The 27,356-nt window shown below is 41.5% G+C and overlaps 1 protein-coding gene across 2 annotated transcripts in view; it reads left to right on the top strand.

Annotated features, from left to right (window-relative positions):
• Positions 1-27,356, top strand: part of Ptprb (protein tyrosine phosphatase receptor type B) — a 114,408-nt gene that overhangs the window by 29,638 nt on the left and 57,414 nt on the right. For both annotated transcript variants that reach the window (XM_028759119.1, XM_028759120.1), the window contains 6 exons: positions 9,710-9,988; positions 10,954-11,211; positions 13,224-13,487; positions 15,254-15,523; positions 18,437-18,697; positions 24,227-24,493. In XM_028759119.1, the coding sequence (XP_028614952.1) occupies positions 9,710-9,988; positions 10,954-11,211; positions 13,224-13,487; positions 15,254-15,523; positions 18,437-18,697; positions 24,227-24,493 (1,599 nt within the window). The remainder of the gene's footprint in view (positions 1-9,709; positions 9,989-10,953; positions 11,212-13,223; positions 13,488-15,253; positions 15,524-18,436; positions 18,698-24,226; positions 24,494-27,356) is intronic.

Genomic DNA, 27,356 nt, shown 5'->3' on the forward strand with positions numbered 1-27,356 from the left:
TTGTTTAACCCAAGAGTTTGGTTTCTGGACAAAAGATCATGAGCAAAGGTTCACTGTAGATGTTTGCAGCATAAAACAAGCCTTAAGTTATCACACAGGGAGATGCTTCAAGTCCAGAGGTTGTTGGTGAGGCATAAGAAATATTCATGTTATATTGATGGTGTTGTTTTAGCATGCAAAGGACAGACCCCAGGACCTGCTTCATACTAGGCAAGCACGGTACAAGTGATGTAACATCCCCGGGCTCATTATTTTTCTTAAGGAGGTCGTTTTCACCACACATTTCCTGAGCTTCAGGATAAAATGTAGATGATGAAAACTACAAATGGTGTTTTCCTAATGGTCATTTCCCCGTGCTCGTCTGTGTGACAGGCGTACTCTTTCTCAGAATTCTCCTTGTCTTTAAGATAAAGATTTCATTTAAATACAAAATTTTGGATTAAGATTTTTAAATATTGTTTCGGGGATGATTTTCAGTTGTTTATTTATATGTAGTATTTTCTAGGTCTTAAAGACATGTGTTTATTTTGTTAAGGGGAAAAAGAGAACTATTATCCCTCTATATTGATCGCTAAGCTACAGTGATGAGGTTCATAAATCATATTTTACTATTACTAGAGCAGTGCCAACTGGCACAGTATCAACTCAGACAAAGCTTCAAACAAACAAAAGACATCATTCAAAACGTTAGCTCTTTCTTTGCTGCCTTTTACCCGTCTTATTGATCTCGTATGAATCATAACAAAAGCAAGACTTACTCATCAGCTGACATCGGGCTGTTGCTTACATGGTTGGGAGTGATTTTTGGTGATGGATTTTACCGACAGTCCAGAATAGTTGATTATTTTGCCTTATGTAGATCTGGACTTAGGAATTAAAAAAAATCAAATAACTAGAATCTTAGCAATAATAAACATTCCATTCCAGATTTCAAATCTGACCTGAAAAATGTGAATTTAAATTTAGGTTAGCAAGTATTCACTATTCAGGATAGCAAAGGGAACATCCCTGGGGAGACGGATGGGTTTATAAAATCCATGGCCCCTGTCTTTGTAGTCTTGAACAGGCATTCGAGGTTATACTGGCAATAGCACACAGCCTTGCACAACACCCCTGAATGAGGACTTTGTCCTGCCCCATGAGTACCAGGCTGTCATACCCACAGGGAAGAGAGTGGGCTATTCTCAAGTGTATCTGCTCATTAGCTGACACTGCAAGAAGAATGCTGTGAATGTCAAGTTGTGTCGTCGTGAATTTACCAGGAAAAAAAACCACAATAGCCATACCAAATGAATAAGTGGGCATGCTTCAAAGACTGTAACCTCAGATTCTAAAGCAGAGCTGGCAAAGCCATAGCCTCTGGCAACCTGTAGGTGTTTAAATAATAACTAGACCCTGTTTGGTTTCTGTAATATTTGTGAAAATTTTGGTTCATTTCACCAGCATTAAGATGTTAAATTCGCTGAGCACATCTTTGATCCCGCACTTGGGAATCAGAGGCAGTTGAATCTCTTGTGAGTTTGAGCCTTAGCCTGGTTTACGTATCAAGTTTTAGGTCAGCCAGAGCTACATAGGGAGACACCGTCAAAAAGAAAATTATATATATATGGAAGAGGGCCTACATCTTTAGTTCAGTTTAAGTTTCAGGTTTACAGAAACGTTATGACAATGGATAGCACACAGATATCTCATATTTCCTTATCATGACTGTGTTTGTGGCAGTGAGTGAGCCGGTATTATCGTGATTAGCTCGTCCATAATAGAGTTTCATTCTCTTTGTTTTTACCCATCTCCCTTCTCTGCCCCAGAATCCTAATTGGGGGGTCCCTATATTACATTCCTTGTTGCTGATAATCCAGACAGCTTTTGAGTATTTGATACCTCTCTCCCTCTCCCTCCTTCTCCCCCTTTTCCCTCCCCACCCTCTCCTCCCTTTCCCCTCCCACTCTCCTTCCTCTCCCCTTCTACTCCTCCCTCTTCCCTCCCCAGGCAAACCCCCCACCACTCCCCTCTCTACTTACCCCTCTCCCCATCCTAATACCGAACCTCCCCCCCCCCCTCCCAGATTTGCTCTATAGCCCAAGGCTGACGCTTTTCTTAGGCTTAGCCTAGGGCTCCAGGTTTTGGGTTTTCAGGAGAAAGACCTTGTACAGAGGTCAAGTTCTCAGCAGGTCACACTGAGGCTTTTCCTGTGAACGTGACTTGTCACTTTGGGTGTTGAACTGTTGTTGGCTGAGGTAGTGACCAGTTTCTGATACATTATCTCATCCTCTTGCGCCCAGGGAACTAGAGGTGGGAGATTTACCTGGGGAGTGAATACTCACAGGTGGTGTTCATCTTGTTAATCTCAGCTACTTATTAATCTTTCTAGGAAAAAAAAATGTCTGAAAATCCCCGCCCTCAAATGATTTTAATTATCTTAGCATGGTGAATTTCTCAGTCGGTAAGAAAAACATTTAGGCACTTCAATTTTGAAGATACTGCAGCAGCTATTATTTGCATTCCAAAATGCTATTTATTATGCGGGATTGACTAAGGCTGCCACACCAAAACTTGAGTGATCTAAAACCAAAATTGATGTCCCACCCCCCCACCATCCTTGTGGCTAGGATTCCAAAGTCAAAATGTCTACAGGTTTTTTTGACCGTGTAGGCTTTTTCCTTAGTGTGACAGACCTGTTCATCCATGCATGACTGTGTCCCTCTCCTCTCCTCTCCTCTCCTCTCCTCTCCTCTCCTCTCCTCGCCTCTCCTCTCCTCTCCTCTCCTCTCCTCTCCTCTCTTCTCCTCTCCAGTTCCCTCTCCTTTCCTTTCTCCTCCACTCCCCTCCAGCCCCCCTCTCCTCTCCCCTCCCCTTTCTTCTTTCCTGTCTTCTTCTCTCTCCTCCCCTTCTTTCCCCTCCCCTCTCCTCTCCCCTCCCCTTCCCTTCTCTTCTCTGGTTTTCTCTTCTTCAAAGGACCCTAATCCTATTAGATCCAACCTAACGGCCCCAGTTGAACTTATTCACCTCCTTAAAGACCACACCTCTCTCAAACACAGCCTTATTCCAGGGCTCCTAGGGCTTCCAGCTTCAACCTACAAATGAACTATAACTTTAAATACAATAAATTATTTCTGAAAACTATCTGTAACTTTCTACCATCAAAATCTTTGGCACAGATTGTCATTTAAAAAAAAAACAACTTCCTGGTTTCTACGCTCTGTGAAATGAACATGAACTTAGAAATAATAGAGCCAGGGACTCAAAGTGCAGCAAAGCAACTTGGGAGCCGTTGGCATCATCCATTCGCAGTAGGATTTGGAGACCATGCCTTCTTATATGTGGTTAAATCTATAAGGCCTGGAACTATTTATTGTGATTTACAGGAAGAAAGTTTTTTTTTTCTTTTCTTTTCTTTTTTTTTTTGGTTGGTTGGTTGGTTGATTGATTCCTTTTCTTCTTCTTCTCTTTTCTTTCTTTCTTTCTTTCTTTCTTTCTTTCTTTCTTTCTTTTTGTACTTTTGTGCTACAAAACTTTTCTTATTTAGTACATGAAAGGATAAAATATCTGTTATGTTGACTGTATGGGTTTTTTGTTGTTTTACTTTCGGGGTTCTGCTTGTTTGGTTGGTTTTGTTTTTGCTTTTGAGACGAGGTCTCCCTGGGTACTCCCAGGCCGGTCTCAAGCTCATGACAACTCTCCCTCCTCAGCCTCTCATGAATATACTCATGACTTTGACTCTATCTCCTGGAGATTGGAGTGGGCATCTGAGGGGAGAGTTTGTATAGTGATTCAGAGAGGAATTCAGAAGGCTGAGCACCTCCGCTGTTCACTGGCCAGGATATGTAAAAGAGTTCCCTTCTGCCTTGGGGCTATCTGTTCATCTATATAGTGGGATAAAGAAATAGCACTTACTTCATAGGGTTATTAAGAGACTTTGCTGTCTTTGTTCTGGTTATCAAGTCCTACATGGCCTTAAAATTTTTGCTGGAGTGTGTCTCCTGCCTGAAGCTCACATCTTAAGCCCACAGTCCCTGGATATTATTCTCTGCTTTTCAATTTTAGCATCAAGATTTCCTTTATTACTGGATAGATCCAGCATCCTAATCCAAAAGAATCTGAAATCCTCCAAAATCTGAAACTTTCTGAGTACTGGGATGATGTCACAAGAGGAAAATCCCACTCCTTGAAACTCCTTTTTCTGCAGGGTTTTTTTTTTATTCGAAGTATATAAAATTACCTTTGTGCTATGTGCACAAGATGTAATGAAACATGCAGATGTTGTGTTTAGACTTGGGTTCAGTCCTCAAAATATCTTACTATGTATATGGAAATATTAAAAAAAAAAACTCCAAATTTGAGACATGTTTGCTCCAAGCTTTTCAAACAAGGGGAAAGCACCCTGTGTGGAGAACAATCTTAACAGCTAGACTCACACCAACCACGTTCTACAGAGTGCCCTGCATGTGCCAAGGCTACCCTTAACGCTTTGCCTGCATTGCCTCTTAGTATAACTCTGAAGAATATGCATTGCTTGCTCAACTTAAGATAGGGAATTGAGAAACAAGGGATAAAATCCCTTGCCTATAGCCATCCTCGTGATAAATGCCAGTGTTGGGATGTACCCAAGTCAAAGTTAACTACCTTGATAATTCATCTTATTCTGTTTATTCCTCTCATGTATGTCTCAGAGTCACAGATCGCTGGCCTTGACTAGCCCAACTTAGTGAGTGTTTAGTGTTTTGTACAGTGACCTGGAAAATGATGTGGTAGTTTGCATTTTAATGACAGGAACAACATGTCAATCTGCACCGTGGTATTGACCATTGAAATGATTATTGAAACTGCTCTGATTTCCTTTTTAGGTTGTTAGAGATTTACAGGGACATTGTGCCAACCTGATGTATCGGCACAATAATATTATGCAATCTATATCAGCATAAAATATTTCAGCATCCTTAAATAAGCAAGAAAGCTGGCTATAGTCAAATAGCAATAACGACAAACAAATAACAATTCATCCTACTAGAAATCTATTAAATGTGCTGAGAATTGTGGGAAATTCCTTTTCTAGGCTGTTTTTCCCTTCTCATTTCCAAGTACATGTAAGTAGGGATCATTTGGGATTATGCTCGACCCTTACCTGATTTCCCTGAATTAAAAAACAAAAAACAAACTTCCAGTTGTTTTAGTTGAATCATTAATGTCCGTTCCAGTTTATGTAAAATGCCAAGTAAATATACCTTGCTATCAACCACGTTTGCTACACACCCACTTTTAAGTAAGACTGATAGATATCCCAGTTTCTGTAGATCTACCAGAACATGGCATAAAGGTCTCCTGGGACAGAGTGAGACAGTAAAGAAAGATAAAATTAAAGAGAGGAGAGATTGCCAATGTCAGGAAAGCCCTGAGTCCCCATCAGGAAGCTTGGGCTTTGGTCTTCAGTGGGTGCTAATGAAGTTCTTGCAGCTTCAAGGTGGGAGAGGCTGGTAGATAGGAGAAGTCTACCTAGAATGAACTGAAAATAGTAAAGACATGAAATAGGGGGCTGGAGAGATGGCTCATTGGTTAAGAGCACTGGCTGCTCTTCCAGAAGTCCTGAGTTCAATTCCCAGCAACGACATGGTGGCTCACTACCATCTGTAATAAGGATCCAATACCCTCTTCTGGTGTCTGAAGACAGCGACAGTGTATTCATATACATGAAATAATAAATAAATCTTAAAACAACAACAACAAAGACATGAAATAGGGACAAAACTTAAACATCTCTTGAGTAATCTAGCACAAAGTGATAGGACCTTAGGGACACACAGTGCATCTAGAGGGGAAAGGAACAGGCAAGGAAAATCCTTTAAAACTCAATGAGGAGACTCCCTTGAGAAGTCAACATCCACTCCAGGCATGACTTGCTGTCTTATATGTGTCTCTTTCCCACACTTTCAAAGTTCGTGTTTAACTCTATGTTACAACCACTTCTTCTTCTTCTTCTTCTTCTTCTTCTTCTTCTTCTTCTTCTTCTTCTTCTTCTTCTTCTTCTTCTCCTCCTCCTCCTCCTCCTCCTCCTCCTCCTCCTCTTCCTCCTCCTCCTCCTCCTCTTCCTCCTCCTCCTCTTCCTCCTCCTCCACCTCTTCTTCTTCATTTATTTACTTATTTATTTCATGTATGTGAGTACACTGTCACTATCTTCAGACACACCAGAAAAGGGCATCAGATCCCCTTACAGAAGGTTGTGAACCACCATGTGGTTGCTGGGAATTGAACTCAGGACCTCTGGAAGAGCCCTCAGTGCTCTACCCCTCTGAGCCATCTCTCCAACCCCTACAACCACTTCTTAATCAACTCCAACTTAGTTCCATAAGATAATAGATAAATCAATCGTTCAAGAAAGCTTCCACATGCCTAGAGTTAGTCAGCATGAGTGTCGTCCCTGCCCCTGCTTGGTTTGAGTATGCTCTCAACTGAAGACTTCTGTAAACAAACATGCCTGTCACTGCCTTGGACATCTGACTCTGTGTGGTCAGACTGAATACACTATGTAGGACAGAATTTCCCATTCTGTGAGGAGTGCACAGGCTGCCCCTGGGTGTCAGATACGTGGCTGAACCTTCTGTACCTGCATTTGGCGTTTCTCAGCTTCTCTTCCAACTGAGGAGGCTCACTGTAAATCATGGCACCCTACATACCCTATATACCTGTTGTCACCAATGCATAGGTTGACTATACTCTTCTTGGTTTAAATTTATTTCTAAAATAAACTCAATCATTACATATTTGAAGCCTAGGAGTCCATGGATCAATAGACATTGATGTTTTTTAGTAAAACTCACTGACAAAAATTATAAGAATTAAATATTACTTGCATTAGAAATATAACTTTCACCTTTCCGAGTGACTTTTTTTTTTTTAATTTGAGGAAAACATAATTCATTTTGGCTTAGGAATTTTGCCAAGCTTTGTCTTTCCTTTTGAGAACAGAAAAATTGGCTTGGCAGTTATATAACTGAATTGTCAAATAATGTTAAATATGCACCCACACACACATATAACATACATACATACATACATATATACATACATGCATGCATACATACATATATATATATATATATATGGAATTTTGAGGCTGGAAAATGGCTCAGTGGATTAATTGCTTTTCATGTACATATGAAGGTTTGAGTTGGAATCCCCAGAATCCACATAGACATAGACATGGTAACACACGCAGTACTCCCAGGGCAAGATAGGAAACAGAGAAAAGATTATGCCAGGTAGCTCACGGGCCAGTCAGCCTAGTAAAACCTGTGACAAGGAAAACCCATTTCCAGCAAGGTGGAATACGACAGCACGGCATATTACATGACAAGGTTGCCATGTAACCTCTACATATATGCCATGATATACCTGTGCACTAGCACTCACACACACTAACACGCACACACATATGCACATATGGTACACACTGACCCTGGCCAAAGAAGCTTGTACCCCAAATAGAAGCATCAGATTTCTAATTGAAATGTTTTTAATACCATGGTGTTCTCCAAACTCTAGCTTCTAGAGCACGCAGAGAGGCGTGGAGCCCTGCCAGCACCTGGCTTTATCACAGTTTAAATGGGGTTTTAAGTGTTTGTTTCCAGGACAGCTTCTCTCAGACCAGGCACTTCCCAGTTACATTGTTTCTTTGTTCTGCCGGATGTACAAAGGATTGACTGTTTTGTTTTCTGGCTCAGAGAGATTAGATAAAGTCTGCATTTCTGAAGTTCAACCTCTAGGCACGCAACCTTAAAATTCACTTTTACGACTCATATTTTGCAGATTCTGTATGTTTAGATTATACTGGTCATAACATTTTCTTTAACTTTTCTCTGGCTTGGGAGTAGACATAGATGGCCAGACTTGTCTCTACGGAACTAGTACTGGGTGAAATGACCCCATTCACCCTTGTTCTTAAAATGCTGCTTCAGCAAAAATGTTTCCATTTGGTCCGCCATATTGTTTTTGAGGCTCCCTGGCCATTTGAAGCTCACGATGGTGATTACGCTATTCTTGCCAGGTTACTGAAAAACTTTATGTGAGGAGAAATTACCGTTTTTCCTTTTAATATGGCATCTGTTGTGTAAGATAAAAAATTTAAATAACATTTACTCTCATCACTACCCCCCAAAAACTCTAGTTTTCAGTAGAAGAAAAAAATCTATGAAAAAAACTCATCTTGGGAAGTTTTTATTTGAACTTAAGAGTCAGAAGAACTATATCCAAAATTTTACCAAGACTTTTTCTTATAACAAAAGCCATTGAAGATATTATCAGTTTAGTTTGCAAAAAACAAATTGTTTTATTTTTGCCTCCTTGTTATCAGTGATCCAGAAGAAAACATTTATTTCTTTGATAAATGAAACAGAAATAAGATTTTGTACTGAGTACCCATTACATGCTAGGTAAACTCTCCTCTGTATCTGGTTTACTCACAAGACTCCTCGGAACTCTGGCTGTATTCCACACATGACGTCTTGTTCACCCAAAGACACTCTTAAAAACTGCCTGCCCACAAATGCCATTTGAATATAGAATAAGGTTAGCTTAACTTGTTGGAGTCGTGTCCGTTCCAAACGGGTGTCTTCTTCAAATGGTACTTTTATTATAAGGTCCATAATTCTTGGTGTCATGAACAAAGCGCAGTCCATCGGGAGGTGGTCAAAGTTGAGAGGTCTGTGTAACTGTGCCACTCAAACGAATGGCCTGATGTATAAATTGCTCCCCGATGTCTCCTTCCGACCTGTGGAGCCAATACTATGCAAGATTGCTAAGTTTCTCTCAGGTCCGTGTTTCTCAGTGGCTCTACCCCCTGCATGTGAAGTAGGGACAGCCTAACTTCATACATTCCACTCCTCACTATATCTAAAGAATACTGTTGACCTTTGACCTATTTCCCAATCCCGGGATACCCTCTTCATCCTGATTCAAGTTCAATGGTTAGAAGTCTCGAGGGGGGGTGGCGAGTAGCTCCCCCAGCTGTCCCTGACTGGGAGAACTGACGAAGCTAATTGTTAGGTATAAAACCCTGTCGATCCTGCCAGCTCTGGCAACTCCAGCATGCCCCAGAAAGAAGATTTTAAAAACAGGGATATTGGTATTCCCAGCTGTTGGGAGCATCGATTTCGGTAAGGAAATCTATTTTAGGATCAATATCACATCTGTGTCTTTTGCGATTACCTAATTGCTAGAAACTATCCAAACGTATATATGTAAATGGCACCCAGCATGTACAACCCGGGAAAAAGCTGGGTACAAATTCCAAACTCCTATTATCTCCTAATAGTTTGTGTTTTCTGGTTGGAGCTTCACGGTATCGAGCCGAGTACACTGCTGCATGCCTGTCAGTGTGTCAACACATGCTGAACTTGCAAGTCAAAGGAAAAGTAGCCTTGACTGAATTTTCTAGATCAGATCTACCTTAACCAAAAGGCCTTCTCAGAGATCAGAGTTCTCGTCAGGGAGCTGTGTCTTTGCAAAATGAGGCAGAGGTTTGCAAGTACAGCAATACACCAAGGATCCCCACCTCACCCTCACTCCCACCTCCCACCCCCTACCCTTCTACCCCTTACCCCTCAACCCCAGCAGGAGATTCTTCATATTTTTAAGGAACCTGAAAGGGGCTGCAGCAGCAGCAGCAACACCTATTTTCAATGGGCTCACGCTGTCTTCTCTTTGATGCCATTTGCAGATCCCTCGCCCCCTGCCAGGTTTGAAGTCAACCCTGAGAGGATCACCTCAACCACCCTGCAGGTTCGGTGGACTCCGTCTTCTGGAAGAGTCACCTGGTATGAGGTGCAATTGTTTGATCATAACAATCAAAAGATACAAGAAGTCCGAGTTCAAGAAAGTACCACGTGGAGCCAATACACTTTTCTGAACCTCACGGCGGGGAACAACTACAAAATGGCCATCACAGCCGTTTCGGGAGAAAAACGCTCCTCTCCTGTGTATACCAACGGATCTACAGGTAAGACTGGTGTTGTCTGTGGTTAAGGGTCAGCAGTATCTTTTTGTCTTTTTCTTCTTTTTAATGGTACTGGGGAGAATGAAACCTCAGAGACTCATGCGTGCTGGGCAAACGCTCCCCTCCTCTGGCGATTTCAAAATTATCTGCTATTCAAGAAACAAGAAAATGCCACCCATCATAAGTGAATAATGTTGATAATATGTTAAGAGGATATTTAATAGAGAGAGAAGACTGGGCTGACTGACATAGGATGTGTGAATGTGTCGCTACATTGCTAGGTGATTTCGAACAAGTCAGGAGATTTCTCTAAGAGCGGAATTTTCTCTGATTTAAAATAGATACTCCTTACAGGTCTGTCTAATTCAAACCCAGGAAAATGAAATTTTTCATTTCCCAAATTTGTGTCACAGAATTTATTTTTCATCTTTTGTATATTCTCGTAATATCAAGTTATGATGTCTTCTAAATGCCCCTGGGTTTAAAATAGGGTTTTTTTTTTTGCTTCTTGGCAATGTTGGAAAATAAGTCCTTTGACGTCCCCGTGTGTCATATCCCTCCCAGGAGATGCGTGGCTTCCCTGTCACTGACCCCTCACTCATTTTATCTGGCCATTTCTATCTCTTTCTATCTTCATCTCCCAAAATTTATTCCTTTGTCTTTTCTATTTATTATTTCTTGTCATGTCGTACTACACTGCATAGGAGACACCTGCCTTCATCGCTAGAAAACAGGAGAGATAAACAAGCCATGTGTGATATCCCTTTAGCTCATAAAGCCTGTGGACTTTATAAAGATGGTTAACGAATGTCCCAGTGAACTGTCAAGGAGCCATTACTGAGTATTGCTATGATCCAAGTTAAACTATAGAGAAGAGTATAAATAAATGTATAAATGAAAGAACTATCTCTTGTCTTCTATAAGGGGACTATGAATGACCTTGCAGCCGTGTGTTTTCATCCCACTAGTACCATCTCCAGTGAAAGATCTTCGAATTTCTCCCAGTCTTAATTCTCTCCTAATTTCCTGGTCTCGTGGTTCTGGGAATGTGGAACACTACAGGCTGGTGCTAACGGGTAAAGGGGCCATCGTCCAAGACACGAACGTGGACAAGCGTGATACTTCCTATGCTTTTCACGGGCTAACCCCTGGTCGACTCTACAACCTCACTATTGTCTCCATGGCCTCGGGACGACAAAACTCCACGTGGAAACTGGCGAGGACCGGTAAGTTCCTCCTCTTTGCTAAACAAGAGCAAAGTTCAAATCGAGTTTAAATCCGGTTTGCTATCTGAATAATGGTACAGTAGGACAAACTGAAATTCATGTGACCTATAGAAAGACTTTAACGTATATCCATCTTCATGAAGAAAAATGAATCGCTTTTATTCTAAAGTTGAAGCTAGCCCTTGGCAACATTTTGAAGCAAAGTCGCTGATGTCGTTTAAACTTTTTTCCATTTAATACACACCTGAAGTTCCCTGGCTCTGGCTCTTAAGAAGGCATCTTGTATCTTTGTGAGCACCTACAGTGAGTTTGGAGTGCTTTTCTTAATGCTATATAGAGACATGTTCTTGTGTGACAGTCATTTCTAAAACCCTCCACCCAAGAAAACATGACATGGGACCCAGTTGCTCAGCCTAACCTAAACTGAAAGAAAAAAAAAATTGGTTCTACTTAGAAATGAATTGTTCATTCACTGATTCATCCAGACTATTCTTCCTGAGTGTTGGGTATAAGTCAAGGTTAGTACCAATCAAGATAGACAATGTCAGAGCCCTCCTGGAACTTAGGTTCAAATGTTCCTGATTTATATAATGTATTCATAAACATCTCTTTGTAAGTTATCTAATTTTATAGTAAGGTGTAAAATAGGTAATGCCTTTGAAATTGTTCTAGTGGGGGAGAATATCTGCCAACTATAGGAAGCTAAGGAGAGCGATATTGGAGACTGCTACATACACATATATCTCTTATTACACACTTCAGAAATATGTAGATGTACTTAAGAAAGAAGCACAAGATATCACAAGAAAATAAAGCCAGGTGCACACCTGTAATTCCAGCACTTGGGAAGCTGAGGGAGAAGAATCATAAGTTTGAGGATAGACTTGATTATATAGCAAGTCCTAGGCCATCTTGGATGAGAGAGAGAGAGAGAGAGAGAGAGAGAGAGAGAGAGAGAGAGAAACAAAGATAGACACAGACACAAATATACAAAGAGAGATTCAGAGAGAGAGAGAGAGAGAGACAGAGACAGAGACAGAGAGACAGAAAGAGACAGAAAAACAAAGACAGACACAGAGACATAATGAGAGATTTAGAGAAAGAGAGAGAGACAGAGACAGAGAGAACAAATTACCCTTCTGAGCATCCTGTGTAAAATCACTGTGCTATGTATGCTCAGTCTTCTAGGGAAATGGTATTAATTTGTATTACACCATCAGGCATAGTTACAGCATGTGTAAGAGGTAGGAGAAATATCCATCAAACTTTATCTCTTCTCATGACTTTTCCTTTGATGAACGAGCAACACGGCTCTTTAACTTTATCATGACTTAATATAAAAAGCATTTCAATGGATTGGAGAGATGGCTCAGCTGCTAAGAGTGCTTACTGCTCTTCCAGAGTTTGGCTGCTAGCACCCTCACTGGGCAGCTCACACCTGTCTGTAACGCCAGCTCCCTGTAACCAATGTCCTCTTCTGGCATCTGTGTGTGCACACTTGCACATATGTGACACACAAACTCACACACACACACACCCTTTGAAAAGTATTTAAACACGCAAATTTGCACAACTACCAACTAATCAACCTACTTAGAACTTAGTTGTTTAAATAAGTAAACATCCGGACACACTCACAAAGAAATTAAGTCAATGGAAGACCTCATTGTAAATTCTGGCTAAAGGATCCCAGAGCTGTGAAGGGATACAGACAATCTTCTAACCAAACTTTATTTGCTAGTAAGCATCAAGGCATAGTGAGACTGGCAGAGAAATGCCCAGGATCCTGTGAGCAGCTTGCGAGTCCCACCAGAATCCAGGCTGTAGACTACAGGATAGCTCTCTTACCACGGCACAGTCTTTCTTGGATTTCCAGTAACGTTTTGTCTCTCAAGTGATTTTTCTCTTGATCAAAGATTATGTCCTGTAGACATTAAAGTTTAGATCAAAACGAGGCCAGATGAAGGGGAGGGATGAGGAGTAAATTCTCTTTTCCATTCTTTGCTGATTAGCTCCTATGGAAGTCTCAAATCTGAAGGTGACAAATGACGGCAGTATGACCTCTCTAAACGTGAAGTGGCAGAAACCTCTTGGGGATGTGGATTCCTACAGCATTACCCTGTCTCACCAAGGGACCGTCAAGGAATCCAAAACATTAGCATCTCGTGTTACTGAAACTCAGTTTAAGGACTTAGTCCCCGGCCGGCTTTACCAAGTTACCATCAGCTGTGTCTCTGGTGAACTCTCTGCTGAGAAGTCGGCGACGGGCAGGACAGGTGAGTCGGCCTCTGGAATCGTCTCTGGTTGCCTCAATCATTCTCAGATATAGCTCAGAATAGGACAAAATCATGGAGAAAGGGCCTTCTTTTCCTACCTGAGAAGTAGAGTTTTTATGACCAAGAATGTCCCTGGAATAGAACCGACACACAGAATCAAACAGAGGCTTTAACTACATACATTGTGTCATTTAAGCAAATGTGCTTGAGTTCCTGTGTCATCTGCAGGTTGTCCCTGTTTTCTGCTTTCTCATGCCCCATCACCTAAGTATCACAAATCCACTATCACCAATGCCAATGAAGAAAACATTTCTGCTTCATTCTTATAATAAGGCCAACTTAGCATTTCATGGTGTTTCCCATAAATAATTTTATTCATTTATGCTAATGAACACTTATCTCTTTCTTTACTTGAATAAATTACTGTACTATGAACCTTGCACCTTATTAAAATGGTCATGGTGTACCATTGCTTTTAAGACAAGGTTCTGCAAAGTACACCCTGTGGGCAAGCCCACTTCGTGGCTTGGATTTGTATTTCTAAAACTAAAAATATAACCTTTCAGGGGTCATTTATGTAGTGCAATAAAGGATTATTTGCTGACTTTTGCTTAATAGATACTACATTTTATCCAAAGACGTAACACACACACACCAAGAATAGTGTCCTTTAAAAATGCCAATGGCATTGACAATTTCATGTGTCGGACCCTGTGCAAACACTTTAAACCTACTTCATGTATTTATTGCAAGAAGACTGTAAGCTAAGAGCTATGCTGTTAGCACAGACTTTGTGCAGATAAGCTGAAATAATTGAATAACTTATTCATGGCCATCTGGCCAGGAACGTACTGGAACTTGAATTCAAGGGAGGTGGTTCAATTTGAGTCCAGTCTCAGTGTCGTTAGAGACCTCAAGTAAGAGCGATATGGTCAGAAAAGACCAAGAGCAATATTCTCTTCCAGAAGAGCAGTAGACTCTTGGGTGTGATGGCCTTGCAGGGGAACCTAGAAAGAATGAACTTCCTGGGAAATGGAATGAGAAAGAAGAAATGTCTGTGTGAGTGAACAGTTGGAACAGAGGCTCAGAGGTGGAAGAGCTCAGCTGTGCAGCATCCACTCCTGAACACACTGAAAAGGAAAGGGAAGGAGGGGCCGTGGCTACAGAGTGGCGTCAAAGGGGCCGCCTAGGAGGAGAGCAGGTCTAAACTTGAGACACAGATGTAAGCGAAGGACTCAAGTTTTGTTTGGTGGTTTTTGAAGAGATTCTGTTTGCTCTCAAACCCTGCCCAAAGTCATATGCATGAAGTTTGTTCTTTCCAGTGGGAATTTAAATAAATGAGGATGCTTCACCACCACAACAGACAGTATCTTTTTCAAAAGGTATCACATTTGCCAGTGTCACCATCAGGAGATACACTGTCAGTATATCTCCAGGGCCGGCAGACAAGCAGTGAAAGGCAACAGTCACAATGCTACCCTGTGAACAGTGTGGCAAGAGACTACATACCCTTATTGAAATAATTTTCACATGCATTTCTTTTTCTTGAATGTTAAATGTTTTCAAAATTAAGGGGTGGAGGGAGAGAGAGAGAGAGAGAGAGAGAGAGAGAGCTCACCTGATGTACACAGATATCCAAAGGCAATTCAAATGTGTTCAATAGCAAACACTGTGTTCTCTATATTGCTTCCCATAAAAAGCAAACGAATATTCTTAATTTTTTTTGTTTTGTTTTGCTTTCAATACCTTCTCGTGTCCTTGTTTAGTTCCAGAAAAAGTGAAGAACCTGGTTTCCTACAACGAGATTTGGATGAAGTCCTTTGCGGTGAACTGGACGCCCCCTGCTGGAGATTGGGAGCATTATCGCATCCTGCTCTTCAATGAGTCCGTGGTCCTTCTCAACACCACAGTGGGAAAGGAAGAAACACACTATGCCCTGGACGGCTTGGAGCTCATACCAGGAAGACAGTATGAGGTAGAAGTCACTGTTGAGAGCGGAAATCTGAGGAACTCCGAGCGCTGCCAAGGCAGAACAGGTAAAACAAGCGCGATTGGCAGAACTTAATTCATTCCCTGCTTCATAGAACCACGGATGTTTAATTTCTGTACTCTCTAAAGGTGAGCTATTATTACAAGGCTAACAGGGTTTCAAACATTTAATTTTGTCAGTTTTGAACATCAAGCCTCCTTTCCACTGGTAACTATCATTTCATGAAAGAAAAGACATTTCAAAGATTTATTTTTATGCCGGGTGATGTCGGACACGGCTTTTTAATCCCAGGCAAAGAAGGAGGCAGGCAGCCTGGTCTACAGAGTGACCAGCAGGGCTACACAGAGAAACTCCTGAATTTAAACTGTGTGTTGAGGGAGGCCGTGGCCGCGGTGAGGTGGGAGGACAGGGAAGGGAATCGGGGGCATTGGTATGTGCCAAAATCCAGCAGAGGGCAGAGGCTCCCATAGAGCTGGCATTACAGGCACTTGTGAGATGCTCAACATGAGTGCTGGGAACTAAACCCAGGTCCTATACCAGAGCAGCAAGCACTCATACATAACCACTGAGCTATTTCTTTAGCCCTGAGGAAAGACATTTTAGATGCTGCCAAAACCACAGAAAAGATACAATCTGAGAGTAAAAACCAATCTTTCAAAGAGCATTGGTAACCAAGTTTCCACTGCCTTGACCTAATATCGACTAGCTGAAAATTTCCGTACAGGGTAGGGTGATTGACGTCCTGTTTGAATGGCAGGAAAGGGTGGGTTAGGATCCATGGATTCTGATCATTCTGCTGTCCCCATTACATTGCAATTTCTTTAGCAAATCACAAACACCGGAACCTGTTTTTCTCAACGTTCAAGTATGACCGTTATCCTCCAGCATTTCTATGATGATGCAGAACAGACCGTAATTAAAGTGAACTCGATCTCCCGTAGTCCTGCCTGATAAAGAAATGACTGCACTGGCTCAGTGTTCTTGAGAGAATGCCAGAGAGGATGTCTGTGGTAGCCCCTTCACGCACCACCTGTATCTCTCAGTGATCTTTTCGTCCTCCAATACTAACGTCAAGGGGGTGATGCTCAAAGTCCTAGCCAGCTTAAGCCAAGGCACTGTCAGGACTCACAGTACATGTGTCTTTCTTGTCCCCCAGTATTTTACCAGTCACCTCAAACAACCTGGAAATGTAAGCTGAATGAAAAGTTGGGTCACACTGTCATGGTTTGAGTATGCCTAGCCCAGGGAGTGGCATTATTTGGGAGTGTGGCTTTGTTGGAGTAGGTGTGTCTCTGTGGGAGTAGGCTTTTAGTTCTCTGCCTGGAAGTAGTCTTCTAGAGCAGCCTTCAGATGAACATGTAGAACTCTCAGTTCCTCCAGCACCATGCCTGCCTGTATACTGTTATGTTTCCACCTTGATGATAATGAACTGAACCTCTAAACCTGTAAGCCCAGCCCCAATTAAATGTCCTTATAGGACTTGCCTTGGTCATAGTGTCTGTTCACAGCAGTAAAACCCTAAGACACACCCTATTGGCACAATTCTGAAGTGAACCCTCCCTCCCCAGGCTCCAACTTTGATTTTTATTTATTTCATGCTGAATTTGCTTTCAGATTATAATATTTTTTCCTTCGGTTTCTAATGTGCAGCTTCATCTTCTAGCTTAGAAACAATTGTTCCTTCCCGATAAGGTTCACATCCACTCTGCTGGAGGGGTCAGAGAGCTGGATCTCAGCCCTGCATATGTAGCAGGGCATTGTAAGTGCTTTGCTCGCCCGAGAGTCTACCGCAAAACCCTTAACTGTCTCTCAGCCTGCATTTTAAAGCTTGAACAAAGCAACTCAACACTGTTTGGGGGCTACTGGCCCAGTGCCCCGCCCCCACATACCTGTGCAAGCTAAAAGGGCTGACCCTGCTTCTTTAAAAATGTCATCTTTCAGATTCTTGGTGACATTTTTCAGGAACACAGGCATTTGATAGCCTGGGAGGTTTTGCAGATGTCCTTTGAGTGGATGCAGAAAGTTAGAACCCCTTGATTTGTGTATATTTTTTTTTCTAGATTTTCTGGTTCATTAGAATAGCAAACCATTTTCACAGGTCACCTAGGGGTCATTTTACTACCACACTGGCAGGTGATGCACAAAGTACCTTGAGGTAGATCTTGATACATAAAATCATTGGTTTTCTTTTTTTTACATTGATGAAAGATTCAGTGGCCCATTACCACAAAACTTCAGAAAATCTCAAATCAAACTTTAATTTTATACAGCCGACTCTTATAATGTGGCTTGCCATTGTTTTGTGGGGGTCATTATTTTGCTGTTAGCAATGTCTTGGAGAAATTATAATGATAATGCCTTTTAAAGAAGAGGAGTAGCCAGCTGGGGGTGGTGGCACACGCCTTTAATCCCAGCACTTGGGAGGCAGAGGCAGGTGGATTTCTGAGTTTGAGGCCAGCCTGGTCTACAAAGTGAGTTCCAGGACAGCCAGGGCTACACAGAGAAACCCTGTCTCAAAAAAAAAAAAAAAAAGAAAGAAAAAAAAAAAGAAGAGGAGGAAATCAAGATTCCTTTAAGATAAGGGCTGCCCTTTCTACGACTGTAACTATCGCTCTCCAATTGTCTCCTCTTCGTGGCACAGCATGGTCCCCTCAGAAATAAACGGAGGAGCAATTGGTCTTTCTGAAGTTTGAGAGCAATAAATACTTCTCTCTCCACTCAAATACGCAAGCATAACCTATTCTTTTTAGTTTTGTGGGTCATGGGATTTTTAAAAATTATTTTCAAAACAATGACCCACAAGAAGAGAGGATCTCCCGGCTAGCGACATGGCTGGACGGTTAAGACCACTCCCAACTCCTGTAGAGGCCAGAACGGGTAGAAAAGAGTAGCTCTCTAAAAACGCCTAATGGTTGTGACTGAACCAATGACCCCAAGTCTCAATTGATTTTTTCCTCAGTACCCCTGGCTGTCCTCCAGCTTCGTGTCAAACACGCTAACGAAACTTCACTGGGCATCACGTGGCGGGCCCCTCCAGGCGAATGGGAGGAGTACATCATTTCGCTGATGGACAGAGAGCTCTTTGTAATCCACAAGTCACTCTCCAAAGATGCCAAAGAATTCACGTTTACAAACCTGATGCCTGGACGGAATTACAAGGCTACCATCACTAGTATGAGTGGAGATTTAAAACAGTCATCTTCAATCAAAGGAAGAACGGGTAAAGGCACTCACAAATTTTACATTTGACAATGGGCTATCCACAGAAATTTGCAACTATCCATTAAGTGCCTGCCAAGCCTATTATGTACTCGGCAGGACATTATGAACCTTCCTATCGTATTTCCTACTTTACCACAGTTCTTCTTTTGCTTAGGTGTATTTTACTCATTGAAAAATATTAGAGAGTAAGATTGACATGAAGTTCTATCTGCAGAAGAGAAGGAAGAGATGGGACACTATTGAGAACAGGGAGTGTGATAGAAAGTATTATTTTTAATTATTAAAAAAGCAGGATACTTTATGTGGATTATAATTTCTAAAGGAAGGGAGAATATTGACATCATCAGGAGAGGGGTGAGGGATGTGGGATCTATACACATCTCCTTCTTTTGGAAGGAGAATTGATAATTTAACATCAGAGTCAGCAGGGCAGGGGACAGGGAGTTTGTGAGTGCCAATGCCACCAGGTAGAAGGATGCTGTGCTGAGCCCCGCTCTAAAAATTGCTGCCCATTTCTCACTGATGTGAGAAGCCACATCCTCATCAAGGCAGGCATTAGCAGTGTATAAGCTCTGGATAGCCCGGACTGTCTCTCTCCTTCCTCAACTTTTTAAAATATGTATGAGTGATTGTCTGTGTGTACCTACGTGTGCTATCATGAGTGTGCCCGGTACCCATGGTGGCCAGCAGAGAATGTCCTATCCCCAGGACCAGAGTTACAAAGAGTTGTGAGCCAGATCCACCGTGTGGATGCTAGGAAATAAACCCAGGTCCTCTGCAAAAGAAGAAGCAAATGTTCTGAACCGCTGGGTCGCCTACCCAGCTCTTCTATCTCTCCCTGTAAATTCTACCTCCCCAAAATACGGTTTTGTGAAGTCGTGCAGTCTTTGGCTTTTCTTCCCACTTACCACCTGTTTGTCCTCCGTCCCTGTGTTCTGGAAGCTTCACATCAGAGGGTTTTCCTTCGTCTGGAAGGTCGTTCTTTAAATTCTTTATTGAAAAGGTCCTAGGGACAAACTCTCTCCACTTTTCCTTTTATTTCTGGGCGTGTCTTTTTATAGCTCTTGGTTTTACACAGCGGTTTCCTATGTTTTTGTCTTTTGCTGAATGATATTTTCTATAAGGGCACTGGGAATATTCTCCTAGCCTCTCTGGCACTTACTGTCTCCACTGAAAAGCAGGCCTCCAGGGTAATTCTTGCTTTCTTGTGAGGAGCCTGTTTAACATGGCTGCTCTAAGCACCTCTCCCCCTGTTCCTCTGTTCCACAGGGACAATCTAGGTACAGAAATCCTTTTGCTCATTTCCCTGCGATTTCTTGGGATGTCTGTTCTTTCAGATTAGCGCCTTTTCTCAATCCTGCACATTTTCAGCCGTTAACTCTCCAGTTTTGCCTCTTGACTCTTTCCCGTTCCCCATTTGTAAGAGACACAATCCCATGTATTTGCTTTCTGGTCTGCAATCGGCTTGATTTCTTCAGCTGTTTGTTTCGGCTCATCAATTCAGCTCTGTCTCACTGTTAAAACCTCTTATAGTTCTCACTGTCAAATAGTTTCTGGTTTTTCTCCCAAGTCTATATATGTCCTTTTGTTCTTGGTTAAGTGTATACCCACACACATTCACAAGCATAGACACACACTCACGTACACATACATATACGCACACTCACACACTCACACACACATACACACTCACACACAGACATACACTCACACACACAGGTTGAGCAAGTCACACACTTACACACACACACACTTACAAACATACACACAGGTTGAGCATGAGTTTCATGACTAAGCTATACCCCAAGACCTTTAGATATGTTTTAACTGTATTCTTTTATAACTGTATCTACACTTAAATGTTTGCTTTGTGTTCTGTCCAGTCATTAGGCTGAAATCTGAAGTCTTCAGCAGTTAAAGACTATTTTTGTCTCTTGATTTTTTTTTCCTGTTATTTGATTGTGTTGCTTTATTTCTTTAAATGTTCCTCTTTTTTTCTCTAGGGTTATATTCCCTGGAATCTTCTGTAAGAACTCTATAAGGCATTCTTACAAGATGCCCTTCGCATTTCAGAAAGAATTCTCTTTTGCTTCTTCCATGTACTTAGGACTGTTGTCAACTCAGACCTAGTTAAATATAATTAGTTTGAGGGTTTTGAACACACACATTTTGTAAGCACATGACAAGTATCTCAAGGTTAAAAATTCCCCAGAAAGTTTGGGTTTTAGATCAAGGGCAGAGACTTTCCCAGGATATATAAAGTACACAAACACACACACAAATAACCCTCAAAGAAAATTGCTCTCTCCAGCAGATATTAAGAAGGTTCAATGGGATGGAGAGTAGAGAAGAATAAACTTGCAGGATGCAGTTCTGTGTAGCCTCAGCCGTCAGCTTCTCAGCCTGGGGGGTGTTTTACACTTTACCCCCCATCTCCAAGATCCTGCAGTACCATAAAATCAAAGTGTGCATTCATGTCTGAAACACACGCCTATGGCAGCAGTTCGCCTCAGTAATCCAATGGGCTGCCGCTCATTTACTGGCCTCTGAGAATTCCTTCCTTCCTTCCTTGACAATATATTGCTCCATTTGTTTTTATTTTTATTCAATATGTGGGATATGTTTATTGGGGTGATTTTTCACGGTAATAATCTAGCATGCTGCTGGAAATGAAAGCCCGGGGCATTGTTTCAGACATAATATTCTCATCCATCCTACCATTCATACTGTTGGGTGACATTATAAATGTAGTATAGCATTTGTTTAACTTTGTGTAAGGAACTGTTGGTGTCTTTCCTACAGCAATTAAAACATTTACTTTCAAAAACAACAACAACAACAACAAACCCAAACATTTACTTTCTTGTGTTTTGAGATGGGGTTCTCACTACTGGTGCCTCAAACCCCTGGGTTCAAGTGTTCCTTCTGTCCCCATTAGGTGGCTGGGACTCTAGGCATTTGCCACCATGCCCAGCTAGAGTATTAGAGTATATATATATATATATATATATATATATATATATATATATATTTCAGTAAACAATGTATTAGAGCTCCAGACAGCACTTGGCATTGTCTGTCTCTGTGCCCGTTTACTTTAAAATTCAGCCATTCCAGTAGACGTGTGGGTGGGATCTCACGTCTAACGGCTTGAGAACCCTTTCCTACGCCTGTTCACGGTTGTCTCCTTTTGGAAAGTTTATGGTCAGATATTTTGCTCATTGTCCAATACCACTGTTAGTTTTCTTAACAATTCTGTATGCATATGTGTGTGGTATACACATGTGCGAGCTCACACTGAAGCCGGTACATGCCTGCATATGTTGTATGCACATGCGCGCGCAAGTGGAAGCGGATACACTCACTGACACGAGTGACTGGATGGAATCCAGAGGTTGATACTAGGATGTCATCTTTTGTCTATCAGTTTTCCACTCTTTTTAAATTTTAAAACTGTCTGTTTGTTTTTCTTTCTGAGTTTGTGGGCATACGCATACTGTAGCACATGTAAGGGAATCAGGTGACAATTCCTGGGAGGCAGTGCTCGCTCCTTGTACCACGTGAGTCTCAGGGACGGAACACAGTTCATCCGGCCTGGCAGCAAATGCATTAACCTGCTGAGAATTCCTTCTGTCTCGCCAGCCCACACTTGATTTTTAAAGACGGGTGTCTCAGTAAATCTGAAGCTTATGGCTTCAGCTGGACTGGCCGGCCAGAGAACTCCCAGGATACTCTAGCCTCAGTCTCCAGCCCTAAGGTTACAGGAACGCGCATGCGTCACTTTGCCTGCCTTTCGCAGGCGGACTAGGATACCCTTTCGGGTTCTGAGGTTTGTCCAGCAAATACATAACCCACTGAGCCATCTCTCCAGCCCAACGAAGAAACGTTTTGAGACTTCTTGATTCTTACACACAATTTAGAAATGTATATTGAAAAATATTCTAATGTGTGGCTTCTTTGTTGAAATTATTGAATCGAATGTGTTTCGGTGAGTAGCGGTGCTTGATTTTGACATCTGACTGATAAGATCTCTCGTAGACAACACTCTTGGCATCACACCTCAAACCTCTTTGCTTAATGAAGGGCTACAGAGACTCTTCCTTGGAAGACTTTTAGCTTTAGAATTCATATGTGTATATGTGTATATATATATATAGTCCAATACCCACATGCACACACACATATATATCACTCAAAGACAGCTTAGTTTATTTATATATAATGCATATATATTTTATGTTTCATCTATTCTAATAAAATACTTCTATGATCTATTTTATACACACATATATAGATAGATAGATAGATAGATAGATATTATATGTGCTAATATATATAATATATATTCATTCATCTTTTCCTGAACTTCCAATTCTGTTCCATCCACTTATATTTCTGCCTGTCCTAGGCCCGTTTTATTCATAATGTCCTGATTACTATAACTTTCTAGTAAAATTGGCTATTTGCCCTTCACCTTTGTTTATGTAGTTAGTGTGAGCAGAGGCGATGTTTTTGGTTTTGTTTCGTTTTGTTTTAACTCTTTGATAGCTGTTGCTCCTTTACTTCCTGTATAGAATTTTTAATCAGATGGTTCTACTGAACTACGCATGGTTTCATTTTTAGTGAATATATTCTCATCTTGATCCAAAGCTTAATGAACTTTAAGGAGGGGCCCACTGAAGCTCTGATGATTTTGATTCAAGAAAGGAGCACAAAGAAAATCCAGTCTCTGTGGTCACTAACTAATGGATGGGTTAGAAATGCCAATAGGTGATAATTAGAAGGTCACAGGCTTAGCGGGGAGAGAGCTCTAGCTCGGATATCTGGCTAATTATTTGTCAAGCTGTGGTGTAAGCTAAAAAGCTTATATTCTCTCATCTTTGACTCTCGTTAGTAAAGGAAATATGAAATCAACTTTATAGACACTTCCGAATAGTAGATAATCTGATCTCTAGAATGTCTTCTGCTCTAACCGAAAGATGGCAGGCATTCAGTACTTATTATAATTACCAGTACTATAATTGTATATCTTACATAGCACATATTATCATGGAATATTGAGAAACGACCAGCTTGCTAATCCATAGCCTAACCACCGGCTTGACAATATATCCCTGTTGCCACCCTGAAACAGCCATTGGCTTGGGTAGGTGGTATGGTTTTGTGTTCTTGTAGAATAAGTACGGATAAACTCATATTAAATAAAAAATTTTTTTAAAGCATCAGTCTTTATTAGGAAAAATTCAAAGCCAAAGCTGGTTAGTAAGCATTGTCTCACTGCAGACCTGAACCGGCTTTGATTAACTGAAAGCTGATGTAGAGGCAGCTGTTTAAAGTGGATGAATCCTGTAGAAGAGCAAGTACCCCAAGATACAGGGTAAAAAGCTCGTGGCAAAACCAAAGAAAACATGTTGTCCATCATCGTTGTCGTTGCCATTTGTAGTGTTTCAATCCTTTTTGACCCTTTATTCTTACACTGCCTTGGATGACTAAGCATGTGTTCTGTCCTCTCTCTTCTGCACTGTAGTGCCTGCCCAAGTGACCGACTTGCATGTCAGCAACCAAGGGATGACCAGTAGTCTGTTCACTAACTGGACAAAGGCATTAGGGGATGTGGACTTCTACCAAGTTCTACTGATCCATGAAAACGTGGTCGTCAAAAACGAGAGTGTTTCCAGTGACACCAGCAGGTACAGCTTCCGCGCTCTGAAATCCGGCAGCCTCTACTCCGTGGTGGTGACCACAGTGAGTGGAGGGATCTCTTCCCGGCAGGTGGTGGCAGAAGGAAGAACAGGTAAGAAATGCAGATAGGTGATTGTGACTTACAGATATTCCAGTATATGGAATTTTTAAGTATCCTAAAGGCAGGCCTCTTTGTTTCCTTCCTGTAAGTTGTTTTCCTTTAAATTTTCGTTTTATTTTTCCATTAAAGTAAAGAAGTAATGAACTATCTTCCACACACAGAGTCTTATTTTCAAGACATAGAAGCAAGATGATATCCACTTTACAAGGTCAAAATTGAGTTGATATGGCCATCTTGCCAAAAGCAATCTATAGATTCAATGCAATCCCCATTAAAATCCCAACTCAATTCTTCACAGAGTTAGAAAGAGAAATTAATTTGGAATAACAAAAGACCCAGGATAGCAAAAACTATTCTGAACAATAAAAGAACTTCTGGAGGAATCACCACCTCTGACCTCAAGCTGTATTACAGAACAATAGTGATAAAAACTGCATGGTATTGGTACAGAGACAGGCAGGAAGACCAATGGAATAGAACTGAAGACCCAGAAATGAACCCACACTCCTATGGTCACTTGATCTTTGACAAAGGAGTTAAAACTGTCCAATGGAAAGAAAAAAACAGCATTTTCAACAAATGGTGCTGGTTCAACTGGAGGACAACATGTAGAAGAACGCAAATTGATCCATTCTTATCTCCTTGTACAAAGCTCAAGTCCAAGTGGATAAAGGACCTTCACTTAAAACCAGATACACTGAAACTAATAGAAGAGAAGGTGGGGAAGAACCTCGAATACTTGGGCACAGGGGAAAAGTTCCTGAACAGAACACCAATGGCATATGCTCTAAGATCAAGAATTGACAAATGGAACTTCATAAAATTGCAAAGTTTCTGTAAGGTGAAGAACATGTCAATAGGACAAAACCGCAACCAACAGATTGGGAAAAGATCTTTACCAATCCCATATCCGATAGAAGGCTAATATACAATATACACAAAGAACTCAAGAAATTAGACTCCAGACAACCAAATAACCTTATTTTTTAAAAAGGAGTATAGAGCTAAACAAAGAATTTTCAACTGAGGAAACTCGAATGGCCGAGAAACACCTAAAGAAATGTTCAGCATTCTTAGTCATCAGGGAAATGCAAATCAAAACAACCCTGAGATTCTACCTCACACCAGTCAGAATGGCTAAGATTAAAAACTCAGGTGATAGTAGATGCTGGTGAGGATGTGAAGAAAGAGGAACACTCCTCCATTGTTGGTGGGATTGCAAGATGGTGCAACCACTTTGGAAATCAGTCTGGTGGTTCCTCAGGAAATTGGACATAGTACTATCTGAGGACCCAGCTATACCACTCCTGGGCATATACCCAGAAGATGCTCTAACATATCACAAGGACATTTGCTCCACTATGTTCATAGCAGCTTTATTTATAATAGCCAGAAGATGGAAATAATCCAGATGTCCTTCAACAGAGGAATGGATACAAAAAAATGTGGTACATTTACACAATGGAGTATTACTCAGCTATTAAAAACAATGAATTTGAGAAATTCTTAGGTAAATGGATGGAACTAGAAAATATCATTCTGAGTGAGGTAACCCAATCACAAAAGAACACACATGGTATTGACTCACTGATTATTGGATATTAGCCCAGAAGCTTGAAATACCCAAGATTCAGCTCACAGACCACATGAAGCTCATGAAGAAGGAAGACCAAGTTGGGGTGCTTCGGTCCTTCTTAGACAAAGTAACAAAATACTCAAGGGAGCAAATATGGAGACAAAGTGTGGGACAGAAACTGAAGGAGGGGCCGTCTGGAGACCATTCCATCTGGGTATCGATCCCATGAGCAGTCACCAAAGGTAGACGCTGATGTGGATGTCAGGAAGTGCATGCTGACAGGAGCCTGATAGCTGTGTCCTTAGAGGTCTGCCAGAGCTTGACATATTTAGAGGCAGATGGTCACAGCTAACCGTTGAACTGATCAACGGGTTCCCAATGGAGGAGGTAGAATGAAGACTGAAGGAGCTGAAGGTGTTTGTGGCCCCATGAGGAGAGCAACAGTACCAACCAACCAGGGCTCCCAGGGTCTAAACCACCAGCCTGGGAGCATATAGGGAGGGACCCATGGCTCCAGCTGTATATGTAGGGGAGGATGGCCCTGTCAGGCAAAGGTGGGAGAGGAGATCCTTGGTCCCATGAAGGCTGGACGCCGTGTGTGGGGGAATTCGAGGGTGGGGAGGTGGGAGTGGGGGAGTAGATGGGGACACATCCTCATAGAAGCAGGAGGAGGGGGGATGGGATAGAGGGTTCCTGGGTGGTGGGGGGGGATGGAGTAAGGGGATAACATCTGAAATGTAAATAAAATATCCAATAAAAATAATAATAAAAAGAATAAGTATTTAAATTGGCCATTGATTGAACAAAAAAAATGAGTTGATATAATTCTCAGGTGGCATATTTAGAGTCTTGCTATGTTGCCCAAGTTGGCTCTAAACTCTTTGGCTTCTACCAGCCTCCTGCCTCAGCCTTTCCAGTAACCAGGACGACTGCAATATAAAATGTGCCCCTATAAAAGTCAGACGTATATATTGTAAGCAGCAGCATCGAAGGCTCAGTGTTGTTTACCACCTAAACAATGCTTCTGACCTTCTATGTTCCTACTTAAAATAGACTATGACCTAAGACGACAAATAAATGTCATCGTGGCTATTTTGTCAGAGAGGCTCGGCACCAGAAAAGGAAGTAGGATTTTTATACAGAATCCACTGAAAGTACATAACTTATTATTTCATACAATATGTGAAATTTATGTTGCAAGTTTCCTAGGGAAAAAAACACACAAGCCCAACCAAAGCTCTGATAGCTACGGCTAAACTCAGAATCGGGTCAATAAAC

Source organism: Grammomys surdaster, unplaced genomic scaffold (genome assembly GCF_004785775.1).
Source record: "Grammomys surdaster isolate TR1022 unplaced genomic scaffold, NIH_TR_1.0 126271, whole genome shotgun sequence".
NCBI classification, from domain to species: Eukaryota; Metazoa; Chordata; class Mammalia; order Rodentia; family Muridae; genus Grammomys; species Grammomys surdaster.